The following is a 14,470-nucleotide window of genomic DNA, read 5'->3' as shown; positions in this document are numbered from 1 at the left end:
CCATATACCCCAGTGAAACTTGGAAGATCACAAAGAAAATCGCTCAAAAACTGAATACATTTTACCCAGGATGTCAGAGATGACATCACAGAGACTGAATCCCAAAGTCGTATGCAGAAGCTAAAGGAAATTGTCACCAATCAGAGTCTACGGCTATTCTGCACCTACCCAATCATCACATATCCAAAATCAGCCTACAAGCTGGTGGTCCACCTTTAAAACAGGTCTGAAAGCCATCAAGGTGCCATGGGACAAGGCTGAATCGGCCGCAGCTGACAGAATCAATGGAAAGCACTTACTGCCGAATGTGCCAAATTGCATAGAAGGAAATAAGTCTATGTAGGCCTCTTTGTTTGGACAACTCAATTTCCCTATGTATTCTTGAAAGCAATTCCAGGCATTCTTTACTCCAAAACTGATATTACAGATTTGGGTTGACACCAGCGAGTTGAAGCACCCACCTGAGTCAGTGATGACCGTAGCGGATACACTTAGTTTCCACTGAAGCATGTCTTTCTCCTCCTGGAAGTACTTCACTAAGTCTTCTCGTTTCAGAATAGCAGAGCCTTCACCATCTTGTATCTGAAATTAGACCAGCCAAAGTAAAGTTGTATTCAGACAATTGTAATAAATACAATTTAACAATTGATCTGAAAATAAGCAATTCATGAACAAGATAAGGTGCACTTGAGATCTGAAAAGGATTTCTCCTGTCTGAGCGCTATTACCCATTCACTACCCATTCAAGACAAACTTACAGGGTCTTTGTAAAGATTGTAACCTTGCCAGTCCTCCCCCTCCTACCTCCGTCACAGTAGGTACTACATTTCTCAGTAGTGTCAGCTAGTGTCAAATGCTAAGGGTAGTAGAGCTGGAAATCATATATAGCGGCCCTTTTTCTTTTGCTACTATACTGTATATATGACAGCTTCCTGTCAATGTTTTTTTAGGAGAGCAGTGGGTGCTGGCACCCACCACGTTCTTAACAACTTGTGATGTCCCCTGGCCCCAATCATTTGCTGGCTGTGAATCCTTTCTAAAGCAGCCTGAGTAGAAAAGCCTGTCTCCTGCCAGCAGCTCTGTGAGACTTTTGCTCTCTGTAGAGAAGCTGTGATCTTTAGCAGAGGTCCTACATGTCCTCTGCTGAGACAGAACCAGAGCTCCAATTTCAGCAGGGAGCATGACTTTTGATGATTTCAGAGCTATGGGCCTAACTCAGTAAGGGGTGTGTTGGATCTCTCCAATGAGACCACTGCTTCTCACAAAGAGCACTCTGCAGTTGCTGGTGGGAAACAAGCTTTTCTACTTAAGCTCTGGCTGCTTTAAAAGGATAAGGACTTTCCGACGGGAAATGTTGGATGTGAGCTTGTTGTCAGAAAGTTCAACCGTGTGTATGCTCCATCGGACATTTGCTGTCGGAATTTCCACACACAAATGTTTGAGAGCAGGTTCTCAAATTTTCCGCCAACAAAACTTGTTGTTGGAAAGTCTGATCGTGTGTACACAAGTCCGTCGCATTAAAAGTTCACGCATGCTCTGAATCAAGCAGAAGGAGCCGCATTGGCTATTAAACTTCCTTTTTCCCGGGTCGTCGTACATCTTGTAGGTCACCGAGTTCCCACGTTCGGAATTTTGACCCAGCATTTGTGTCAAAATTCCGAGCCAACATCCTTCGGAAAAAAGTCTACGGTTTTGTTTTTGGAAAATCTGATCGTGTGTATGGGGCATGAGGTAAGATTTGTTTTTGGGGCACTCTTACACATCCTGGGGGCCTGCCATACAAGTGATTGACTCTATGTGGCCATACTCTTATAAATGCAGGAAGTTTTGCATTGGGAAAATACATTAGATGTGCATGCATGGGTAAACGCTGATACAAAATACCATCAGCATTTATGATAGTATGTCTGCATAACGGCATTCACTTGTATGGCAGGCTGTTCACAACCCCTGCTGCTCTCCAGGTGTGGGAAAGCACCAGGAAATTACTCTGGGCATAAAAAATCCAATAAAATTTCCATGTGCATGAAGACATTGCACACTTTTTATTTTGATGTACGTGGATTTAGCTGATTTAAACTGTAGGTTCAATTTGGCTTTAACAGAATAAGAATCAATACCTCAATCCTTCTTAGGGTGTTTGGTAGACTTTTCTTTTCACCCTCTCTCGACACCGCGAACAGCACATAGGCCATACCATCCAAAGGCTTCCCATAGAGATAACTAATAAAAGAAAGAGAAAGAATCATATTTGAGAATAGACAGGTACTGTATAGATATCACCGATCACTAGAACATACAGGTATAACATAGTCTGCATTGATACTCACTTTGCGCGGATGTCAACTCTGAATTCTGGATCTTTGATGTAGTAAAATTTTTCATTTGCGATTATTTTCACCTCAAAACTGGGTAGAACTGCAATAATAAATAAAGAATATCTCATATTGGGCCTCTGTGCATTCATTCCATTTATAGAAATGGCCCAAGAAGGTAAGTGAGGGTCAACCTCTCCAACAGGGGTCCTGTGCAACATTATAACTAGACACACTTTATCATTTTTCCCAACTCCAATAATAATAATGAAAAGATGAAAGAAAAAAAAAAGTATCGTCTGAAACAAAACCTTCCCATTACCGCTCCGCTCTTTGGCTGCATTACAGGTGCAGCGCAATGTACTCAAGGTTTTGGTGCAGGTTAGCTGCGCTTTGCCATAGACTTCTATTATGTCCTGCAGTTTTTATGTGTTTTCTGAAAACGTACCAAAAGTTCTACATGCAAGGCACAGCGGGGGCAGTGTGAAGCCGCCTTTATAAACATAACCACATAAAGTTTTTTTTTTTTTTTTATGATACCATTTTAGAAAGACATACTATACATCCTATAGGTGTATATATTACATATTTTAATATCCTGAATTATGTTTTGCCTGAATTTATTTTTAAATTTTTACATTTTTGCTGGGAAATATTTATGATCAGAATGAAAACCACACTGGAAAATTGGAAATAATCTAAAGGGTAACATTTTTGAGACACACATACACAAACACATATACTGTATATACTGTATATACAGTGGGGACGGAATGTATTCAGACCCCCTTCAATTTTTCACTCTTTGTTATATTGCAGCCATTTGCTAAAATCATTTATGTTCAGTTTTTTTCCTCATTAATGTACACACAGCACCCCATATTGACAGAAAAACACAGAATTGTTGACATTTTTGCAGATTTATTATTTAAAACTGAAAAACTGAAATATCACATGGTCCTGAGTATTCAGACCCTTTGCTGTGACACTCATATATTTAACTCGGGTGCTGTCCATTTCTTCTGATCATCCTTAAGATGGTTCTAATCTACACCTTCATTTGAGTCCAGCTGTGTTTGATTATACTGATTGGACTTGATTAGGAAAGCCACACACCTGTCTATATAAGACCTTGCAGCTTACAGTGCATGTCAGAGCAAATGAGAATCATGAGGTCAAAGGAACTGCCTGAAGAGCTCAGAGACAGAATTGTGGCAAGGCACAGATCTGGCCAAGGTTACAAAAAAATGTCTGCTGCACTTAAGGTTCCTAAGAGCACAGTGGCCTCCATAATCCTTAAATGGAAGATGTTTGGGACGACCAGAACCCTTCCTAGAGCTGGCCGTCCGGCCAAACGAAGCTATAGGGGGAGAAGAGCCTTGGTGAGAGAGATAAAGAAGAACCCAAAGATCACTGTGGCTGAGCTCCAGAGATGTAGTCGGGAGATGGGAGAAAGTTGAAGAAAGTCAACCATCACTGCAGCCCTCCACCAGTCGGGGCTTTATGGCAGAGTGGCCCGACTGAAGCCTCTCCTCAATGCAAGACACATGAAAGACACATGAAAGCCAGCATGGAGTTTGCTAAAAAACACCTGAAGGACTCCAAAATGGTGAGAAATAAGATTCTTTGGTCTGATGAGACCAAGATAGAACTTTTTGGCCTTAATTCTAAGCGGTATGTGTGGAGAAAACCTGGCACTGCTCATCACCTGTCCAATACAGTCCCAACAGTGAAGCATGGTGGTGGCAGCATCATGCTGTGGGGGTGTTTTTCAGTTGCAGGGACAGGACGACTGGTCGCAATTGAGGGAAAGATGAATGCGGCCAAGTACAGAGATATCCTGGATGAAAACGTTCTCCAGAGTGCTCAGGACCTCAGACTGGGCCGAAAGTTTACCTTCCAACAAGACAATGACCCTAAGCACACAGCTAAAATAACGAAGGAGTGGCTTCACAACAACTCAGTGACTGTTCTTGAATGGCCCAGCCAGAGCCCTGACTTAAACCCAATTGAGCATCTCTGGAGAGACCTAAAAATGACTGTTCACCAACGTTTACCATCCAACCTGACAGAACTGGAGAGGATCTGCAAGGAGGAATGGCAGAGGATCCCCAAATCCAGGTGTGAAAAACTTGTTGCATCTTTCCCAAAAAGACTCATGGCTGTATTAGATCAAAAGGGTGCTTCTACTAAATACTGAGCAAAGGGTCTGAATACTTAGGACCATGTGATATTTCAGTTTTTCAGTTTTAATTAATAAATCTGCAAAAATGTCAACAATTCTGTGTTTTCTGTCAATATGGGGTGCTGTGTGTACATTAATGAGGAAAAAAATGAACTTAAATGATTTTAGCAAATGGCTGCAATATAACAAAGAGTGAAAAATTTAAGGGGGTCTGAATACTTTCCGTCCCCACTGTATATATATATATATATATATATATATATATATATATATATATATATATATATATATATATATACTATATTACCAAAAGTATTGGGACACCTATCTTTACCGCACATGAACTTTAATGGCATCCCAGTCTTAGTCCGTAGGGTTCAATATGGAGTTGGCCCACCCTTTGCAGCTATAACAGCTTCAACTCTTCTGGGAAGGCTGTCCACAAGGTTTAGGAGTGTGTCTATGGGAATGTTTGACCATTCTTCCAGAAGGTCAGGATGTTGGATGAGAAGGCCTGGCTCACAGTCTCCTCTCTAATTCATCCCAAAGGTGTTCTTTTGGGTTGAGGTCAGGACTCTGTGCAGGCCAGTCAAGTTCCTCCACCCCAAACTTGCTCTTCCATGTCTTGAACCTTGTTTATTATGGTGTGGGGTTGTTTTTCAGGGGTTAGGCTTGGCTACATAGTGTGGGAAGAAACCGGAGTACCCCGAGGAAACCCACGCAGGCACAGGGAGACCATGCAAACTCCAGGCAGGTAGTTTCATGGTTGGGATTTGAACCAGGGAGCCTGTTTACTGCTAGGCGAGAGTGCTACCCACTACACCATTGTGCTGCCCACTGAGCCGCCGGCTCTTTAGTTCCAGTGAAGGGAACTCTTAAGGCATCAGCAAACCAAGACATTTTGGACAATTCATGCTCCAAACTTTGTGGGAACCGTTTGGGAATAGCCCCTTCCTGTTCCAACATGACTACACACTAGTGCACAAACAAGGTCCATAAAGACAGAGCTGAGCGAGTTTGTGGTGGAGGAACTTGATTGGCCTGCGCAGAGTCCTGACCTCAACCTCATAGAACACCTTTGGGATGAATTAGAGTGGAGACAGCGAGCCAGGCCTTCTCATCCAACATCCGTGCCTGACCTCACAAATGCTCTTCTGGAAGAATGGTCAAACATTCCTAAACCTTGTGGACAGCCTTCCCAGAAGAGTTGAAGCTGTTATAGCTGCAAAGGATGGGCCAACTCAATATTGAAACCTACGGACTAAGACTGGGATGCCATTAAAGCTAACGTGTGTGTAAAGGCAGGCGTCCCAATACTTTTAATAATATAGTGTGTGTATATACTGGCTATTGTTGAAAAAAATACACTGGTACTTGGCATTGAAGGAGTGCAGCACTTTTGGTGACTTTAATTTATAGATGGGCAAATCTACATGGTTCAATCGAAGTGAAGGTTTGACTAACACGTCCAAAAACAGTTAGATTGCAAAATGCAAAATTCCTTTAAATAACATGCTTGAGAAATGCCTTAAACCTGCCTGTGATGCGGTACATCCATAATGAGCTATGGCAAAAACTACATTTAGAAAGAAAAAAATGACACATTTGCTGACAAATTATATTTCCCTGAGAGTGGGGCTTTTTTTTTTAATCTAAAGGACATTGTCAAACACATGGTGTGTTTATTTCCTTTGTAATTGTTTTTCTTTTGTGAATGATTATGTCATGTATGGGGGCCCACATATTTTAAAGGGGGCATTCAGATGCCGATATGCACCCCAAGATCCCCCAGGGCAGAGATGTGGGAAAGAGGCTCTTGTCCCCATCAGCATTCAATTTGTCTGTTATTAAAGTGTATATAAAGCCCGCATTATTATTTTTTTGTTTTTTTTTTTGTTTTAGTTCAAATAACTTGCCAGTTTATTATTTGCTGTTTGTGTCCCATTTCAGAGATTTTTTCTTCACTAGAGAGAAATAGAGTCACAACAGGAAGTGAGAGAAAATGTGTACAAGGTGAGGGTAATTCCACCCTCAAACAGTTGTCACTGGAACAGGTGTCCCCAGTCGAAGATTTTCACTTCACCTCCTGTTTTGGTGACAACTGTAAAATTGTAACATTTCCCATCACTTTCTGACTTAAGTTGACCATACATTATAAAATTTTCTTAATTTTTTTTTTTATTTACCTTCAACAATGTAGTGTAAGGGCTTGCCTAATTACATACAAATTGACAGTGTTTAGGTTTAATCTCATATTATATGGTTTTGGTAAATCTAAAGGAAAATTGTATATGTATGGCCAGCCTTAGTGACAGTGGTCACCAAGAGAAATAGAGATGGTAAATCTACCAGTGGCGGCCCGTCCATTAGGGGAGCAGTAGAGACGCTCCCCTAATACATGCGCCCGGCTCCTAATCTACATGCAGGGCGCTGGACGCATGGATTCCAATGGGTTTTTTTTTTTTAAGCACATGATTAGAGCCAGAGGCTCTAATTGGCTTCAAAAAGGGTGGGCTCGGGGCACAGAGCACTGCGCCCTGAACCCACCCAGTTGTGTAACAATAGCTAATTCTTTTTTGCTATTATCTTCCTAATTATCCTCCCAGTCAATCAGGAAATGGGTCCTGAGACCCGATTTGGCCGGTAATCTTAGGACTGCAGTGACTCGGGGTGGGTGTGTCCTCTGTGCCTGGAGCTGGAGCCGAAGGGGCGTGTTTTCGGCGACAGCGGAGGAGAACGGATTGGGAAGATGGTGGCCTGCCCTGCCCTGTGCACTCCCTTCATTGTCCTCATCATACCCATCCTGGCCCGGTACATTGAGGTGAGCCTGGTATATGTGACGTATAATGTCCATCCCCGGGGACACTGCAGGAGCTGTTATAGTGGTGGAAATATATCCACCTGTATGGGAAGGAGAGCCCGGCCTCTGTGTGTGTGGTGAATACATGGACTAGGTGATGTATGGAGTATATATCCTTCTGGTGTACAGTATATACCCCCACTGTATTCTTGGCCGTCTCTCTTTTCATCCTGACCAATCAAAATGAAGATATATCATAAAACTAATAAAGGATATGATCTTACCATATTCTTTCACTTCAAAATTTGTACTGAAGTTTTGTATAAGGGTGTTTTCAAACTTTGCAGATACGGTCCAAACTCCGAAACTGAAAACCATAAAGAAAAAGGTTGATCTACTAAAACTGGAGCGTGCAAAATCTGGTGGAGCTCCGCATAGAAACCAACCAGCTTCCAGGATTTTTGCCACTACATAGAAGCCTTGAGTTATTTTTTTAACGTCATTTGTAGACATATGCATGACAAAAAAAACTGTTTTGTTTTGTTTTGTTTAGATTCATTGATTTGACTAATCTAGTTATTTCATTTAGTTAAATTTGGTTGATTTGTTCAATTCATATTCGGAATTTTCTTTGAATTTAAAGCGGGGTTCCACCTATCTATCGTTTTTTTTTTTTAGTTCATTCACAAACTTTTCTTCTCAGCATTACATACTCACATATTGTGTGTAATATGTCCGCCTGTGTCAGATTTCGTTGGAAAGAATAACTTATATTATTCACAGCAGGCGGTTTCCATCTTCATTGTGGGCATTTGAAGCCCACAAGCATTGATTTCCTGGATGTGGTGAATGCTGTGCTCCCAGCATTCACCGCTCGTTCCCGCACATGCTCAGTGGCATCCTGGGAAGCCTGAGACTAGCTCCCAGGAGTCTGGGAGAGGCTAGAAACACGCCTACTCCCACGGGAGGAGAACCAGGAAGTGCAAAGAAGAATAGAAAAATAAAAGGTAATTACAGCGATTTAAATTTTTTTAAACGGCATGTCAGCATCTAGGCAAGGAAGAGAATACATACAGATATTGTTCAAAATTTGGGTGGAACCCCGCTTTAACTTTTTTTTTAATTCGAAAAACGTTCAAATCGATACATTTTCAAATCGGTCAAAACTAAAATGTCTCATTGTTTTCGATTCGAATTCAGCAAAGTGAACAAACAAAAGGCAAAGCTTCACCAAATGATTACAGTGACTCTTTAAATCACCTTTGGCTTAACAAACACAACAATTATTTTGAAATGATACACTAATAACACACAGGGGGTTATTTACGAAAGGCAAATCCACTTTGCACTGAAAGTGCACTTGGAAGTGCAGTCGCTCTAAATCTAAGGGGTAGATCTGAAATGAGTGTAAGCTCTGCTGATTTTATCATCCAATCATGTGCAAGCTAAAATGCTGTTTTTTATTTTCCTTGCTTGCCCCCCCTGGATCTACAGCGACTGCACTTCCAAATGCACTTTCAGTGCACTTTCAAGTGCACTTGCAGTGCAGAGTGGATTTGCCTTTAATAAATAACCCCCACAGTTTTTGATTTCAGCAATATGGGGGTTATTTATGAAAGGCAAATCCACTTTGCACTACAAGTGCAAACTACAAGTGCAAAGCTGAAAGTGCACTTGGAAGTGCATTCGTTGTAAATCTAATGCCCTGTACACCGGATCGGACTTTCCGACAACAAAACCGTGGATTTTTGTTTGAAGGTTGTTGGCTCAAACTTGTCTTGCATACACACGGTCACACAAATGTTGGCCAACAATTACGAACGTAGTGACGTACAAGACATACGGCGAGCCAATAAAAAGGAAGTTCAATAGTGATGCGTGATTCCGAGCATGCGTGTTTGTACTTTGGACTTTTGTCCGACGGACTTGTGTACACACGATCGGAAAATCCGACAACAAACATTTGTTGGCGGAAAATTTGAGAGCATGCAAGCCAACATTTGTTGGCGGAAAGTCCGACAAATGTTCAATGGAGCATACACACGGTCGGACTTTCGGCCAACAAGCTCACATCCAACATTTGTTGTCGGAAAATCCGATCGTGTGTATGGGGCATAAGGGGTAGATCTGAAATGAGGGGAAGCTCTGCTGGTTTTATCATCCAATCATGTGCAAGCTAAAATTCTGTTTTTTATTTTCCTTGCATGTCCCCCTCGGATCTACAGCCACTGCACTTCCAAGTGCACTTTCAGTGCAATTTCAAGTGCACTTTGCACTTGTAGTTTGCACTCGTAGTGCAAAGTGGAATTGCCTTTCATAAATAACCCCTTATGTGTAGTTAGACTTTTTTCAACTGGAGTTCAATGTAAAATTTGATTCGAATTTCAGTCTGAATTTCCGAAATTCAGACAAATTTTGTTACGTTATTCGGAGCATTCAGTAAAATTTGTTTATATTGTAATTCAGGTATTCAAATATATTTGAATCTCCGAATATCAAAAAGGAAGTCTGAATATTAATTCGGAACGAATGAACCGCACATGTCTAGTCATTTGGCACACAAGTAAATCCATCCGATGTACAGGCACTCCCTCAATGCGTTTTACTGAATCAAGAGCTTAATCATGGGGCCATGATTAAGTTCTTGATTAATTGAAACACATTGAGGAATTGCTTGAAAATATGGAAGAATATTCAAAGACATATCAGGACTTTAAAGGTGCCACACATAAGACTGCATAATGTGGACCAAGAAAAAAAATATTCCAATACAGGCACTGGAATCGCCAGGTGATCACCAGCACTGGTAGCACTGGGAACTCCACATAGAGAAAGTTAAACTGCCCACCGCATAGAAGCCTCAAGATAGTTTATTAAGTCATTTGACACACACGTGAATCTATTCAATATACAGGTAATCCCTCAATGCGTTTCACTCAATCAAGAGCTTAAAGCAGTTGTAAAGTCACTGATCACAAATCCTGGAATCCCCTCTGTTACAGCAAAATATACATTACAGTATATGTACAGTGGAGAAAATTATTATTTGAGCCCCCTGCAGATTTAGTAAGTTTGCCCACTTACAAAGAAATTAAGGGTCTGTAATTTTTGTCAAAGGTGTATTTTAAATGATACAGAGAGACAGAATAGCAACCAAAAATCCAGAAAAAACACCACATGATACAAATGTTATAAATTGAGTTGCAGTTCTGTGAGTAAAATAAGTATTTGATCCCCAAGCAAAGCATGACTTAGTACTTGGTGGAGAAACCCTTGTTGTCAAGCACAGAAGTAAAATGTTTCTTGTAGTTGGTGACCAGGTTTGCACACATCTCAGGAGGGATTTTGGTCCACTCTTCTTTACAGATCTTCTCTAAATCCTTAAGGTTTCTTGGCTGTCTCTTGGCAACTCAAAGTTTCAGCTCCCTCCATACATTTTCTATAGGATTAAGGTCTGGAGACTGGCTAGGCCACTCCATGACCTTAATGTGCTTCTTCTTCAGCCACTCCTTTTGTTGCCTTGGCGGTATGTTTTGGGTCATTGTCATGCTGGAAGACACATCCACGACCCATCTTCAGTGTTTTTTTTTTACATATCTTCTTTAAATCCTTAAGATTTCTTGGCTGTTGCTTGGCAACTCGAAGTTTCTGCTCCCTCCATACATTTTCTATAGGATTAAGGTCTGGAGACTGTCTACCTTCTTCCTTCAGCCAGAACACTGAAGATGGGTCGTGGATGTGTCTTCCAGCATGACAATGACCCAAAACATACCGCCGAGGCAACAAAGGAGTTGCTCAAGAAGAAGCACATTAAGGCCATGGAGTGACCTAGTCAGTCCCCAGACCTTAATCCTATAGAAAATTTATGGAGGGAGCTGAAACTTCAAGTTGCCAAGAGACATCCAAGAAACCTTAAGGATTTAGAGAAGATCTGTAAAGAAGAGTGGACCAAAATCTCTCCTGAGATGTGTGCAAACCTGGTCACCAACTAAAAGAAACGTCATACCTCTGTGCTTGCCAACAAGGGTTTATCCACCAAGTACCAAGTCATGTTTTGTTTGGGGATCAAATACTTATTTTACTTACTGAACTGCAACTTAATTTATAGCATTTGATTTAGGTGTTTTTTTTCCAGAAATTTTGGTTGATCTTTAAAAAACACCTATGATAAAAAATCATAGACCCTTAATTTCTTTGTAAGTGGGCAAACTTACAAAATCTGCAGGGGATCAAATAATAATTTTCCCCACTGTATGTGTTTTTTTTAAATTACGCAGCTAAATACCTTATTTTACAGTGCCGCTGTGCAGTCACATGACCCCCCCAGCTCTCTTTCCCCGATCTAATGACTACTCTCTGATGTCAACCGGGAAGTCACGTGATCACACAGCAGCACCGTAAAGTAAGGTATTTTAGCGTCATAATCGGAAAAAACCCCACACATACTGCACTGTATATCTTGCTGCAACAGAGGGGATTCCAGGATTTATTTTATCAGTGACTTTACAGCCACAGTGGAATAGTGGCGGGGGGGCAGGGAGGAGATGGCTTACACACACACACACAGACTACTGAGCTGACAGGCAGAGAGGGAGGGGGAGAGGGAGAGGCTGCGGGATGATGGAGGAACATAAACTGACCACGGTATCATAAATCAGCAGCCATGATTACATAGGGGGGCACAGGAACATGCAGGATCAACCAGGTATTTTAAAGCATAGAGAGGGACAAATTACACTGCAGAAGCACCATGCTGTTTATCATGTTTTAAAGGAACAGGAAAATTTTTTTTCTAGGGTTACAACTTCTTTAATGATGGAGTCATGATTAAACCCTTGATTGAGTGAAACGCGTTGAGGGATTGCTTGTATATCAGATGGATTTACTTTTGTGCCAAGTGACTTAATAAACTATGTTGAGGGTTCTGTGTGAAGAGTGGTTCCCATATCTCTATGGGGAGTTTGTTTAGACTATGATAGTTGCCTAATGGAGAGGACATGGAGAGGGAGCTACAGGGAAAAACTGGAGGGGCCGATCTAAGTGGAATGGGAGGCTTAGATTCATCTGGACTGCAGATTAGAAAAATAAGGTCTACTGCCCTTCTAGACAGCTGTGTATATCTCAGGACTGGATGGACAGAAATACACATCCTTTGACGGGTGAAGAGCTCCCTTATATTTGTGTACTTATGGCCCATTTATTTTGTAAATGTAGTTGCCCATGTGTAATATTAACTGTTTATTTTATTCTTCATTGCCTTCAGAAGATTTTGTTGATAGACACATAAAGTTCTCACTTTGCAAGTTCGGTTAGTTTGTAACTGGAGGAAATGATTCCTTTTGTGGTAGTTTGCCGGATAGTATCACTCTTTACAATCACATTATCTGGAGTCTGAAAAGGGAGAAGAAAATCAATATTATGCAGAGAAATTTGAAAAGACTGTATGGATATTTTTGGTTATCATCATCAAACATGTCAGAAGGATGAGCTGTAGAAACCAATGGGAGTCTCAGAAGAATATCTAAGTCATTCATTGGATTCCAGAGGGTCAAAATCTAGTTATTGGCTTACACATGACCTAATTACTAACCTCTTCCCACCAACATGTCACATATGTGTGGCAGAAGAGGTTGAGCTTTAACGCCCACACTTCACACCGATATTATTATCAAAAGTATTGGGACACCTGCCTTTACACACACGTGAACTTTAATAGCATCCCAGTCTTATACCCTGTACACACGGTCGGATTTTCCGACAGAAAATGTGTGATAGGACCATGTTGTCGGAAATTCCGACCGTGTGTTGGCTCCATCACACATTTTTCATCGGATTTTCCGAAACACACAAAGTTTGAGAGCAGGATATAAAATTTTCCGACAACAAAATCCGTTGTCGGAAATTCCGATCGTGTGTACACAAATCTGACGCACAAAGTGGCAGGCATGCTCAGAATAAATAAAGAGATGAAAGCAATTGGCTACTGCCCCTTTTATAGTCCCGACGTACGTGTTTTACGTCACTGCATTCAGAATGATCGGATTTTCCGACAACTTTGTGTGACCGTGTGTATGCAAGACAAGTTTGAGCCAACATCCGTCGGAAAAAATCATAGGATTTTGTTGTCGGAATGTCGGATCAATGTCCGACTGTGTGTACGTGGCATTAGTCCGTAGGGTTCAATGTTGAGTTGGCCCACCTTTTGAAGCTATAACAGCTTCAACTCTTCTGGGAAGGCTGTCCACAAGGTGCAGGGATGAGAAACTGAGAGATCACTCCCTGTGTACAGAGCCCTGTGTTGAAATTCAACACTAAACTCTCGATCAGCCTGTCCTGGAAGTGAATCGTTGGCGAGGACTTGCTGACAGGCTACCGCTGTGTACAATCACAGTGGGAGGCGGCTGGTGGCACGCATGCTCATACCATTAACCCAGAAGTAGACAGCGACATACCAGTACATCGCTTTGCCTACAGCGATCGCCCATCCGAAGTACAATGTGGGTGGGCGGTCGTTAGGTGGTTAAAGAAATGTATATATTATACAATAGGGGATACAGGTGTAGTGCTACACCTGTATCCCCTATTTCTTGGTATTGTACCCAACAATATTGTGTTAGCTGCTTTAGATATATTTTGTTTCTTAGTTTGAGCGCAGCAGATCTTCTTTTATACAGGGTTTTTTTTCTCAGAGAATCGGTGCAGGAACTCCCCCTTTTGGGAGTTACCCATTGTCTTTGCCCCTACCTACCTCTGAGCACTAGTCCTTGGTTCCAACCCCTACCCACCTCCCAGCACTGCCCCTTTAGAGAATACAGAACCAAGTAACATATGTGGTACTAAGTAATTTGTATGGAATTTGTTATTGATAACAAGAAAAGCAGTAAAATAGACCCCCCACAGCCAACAACAATAGACCCACCAGCAACAATAGATCCCCCCCCCCGCAACAATGGACCACCTACAACAAAATACCCCCCAGCAACAATAGACCCTCTAGCAGCCAGCTATAATTGACTGCTCTCTCAACAGTAGATCCCTCCCAGTGACAACTGACCCCCCCAGCAACATAAGACCCACCCCAGCAACAATAGACCCCCCACCAGCAACAATAGACCTCCCCAGCAGCAATCAACCCTTCTGCAGAAATAGATCCCCTCCAGCAACAATAGA

The 14,470-nt window shown here is 41.7% G+C and overlaps 1 protein-coding gene across 1 annotated transcript in view; it reads right to left on the bottom strand.

Moving 5' to 3' along the window:
• LOC141133433 (venom factor-like) overlaps positions 1-14,470 on the bottom strand; it is a 122,182-nt gene that overhangs the window by 91,279 nt on the left and 16,433 nt on the right. The window contains exons 5-9 of the mRNA XM_073622820.1: positions 12,597-12,691; positions 7,585-7,667; positions 2,331-2,418; positions 2,121-2,223; positions 462-582 (exon numbers count right to left, since the gene is read on the bottom strand). Of these exons, the coding sequence (XP_073478921.1) occupies positions 462-582; positions 2,121-2,223; positions 2,331-2,418; positions 7,585-7,667; positions 12,597-12,691 (490 nt within the window). The remainder of the gene's footprint in view (positions 1-461; positions 583-2,120; positions 2,224-2,330; positions 2,419-7,584; positions 7,668-12,596; positions 12,692-14,470) is intronic.

This window comes from Aquarana catesbeiana, linkage group LG03 (genome assembly GCF_042186555.1).
Source record: "Aquarana catesbeiana isolate 2022-GZ linkage group LG03, ASM4218655v1, whole genome shotgun sequence".
Taxonomy (NCBI): domain Eukaryota; kingdom Metazoa; phylum Chordata; class Amphibia; order Anura; family Ranidae; genus Aquarana; species Aquarana catesbeiana.
The sequence above is the reverse complement of the archived record's forward strand: the minus strand, read 5'-3'. Positions and strand labels throughout refer to the sequence as shown.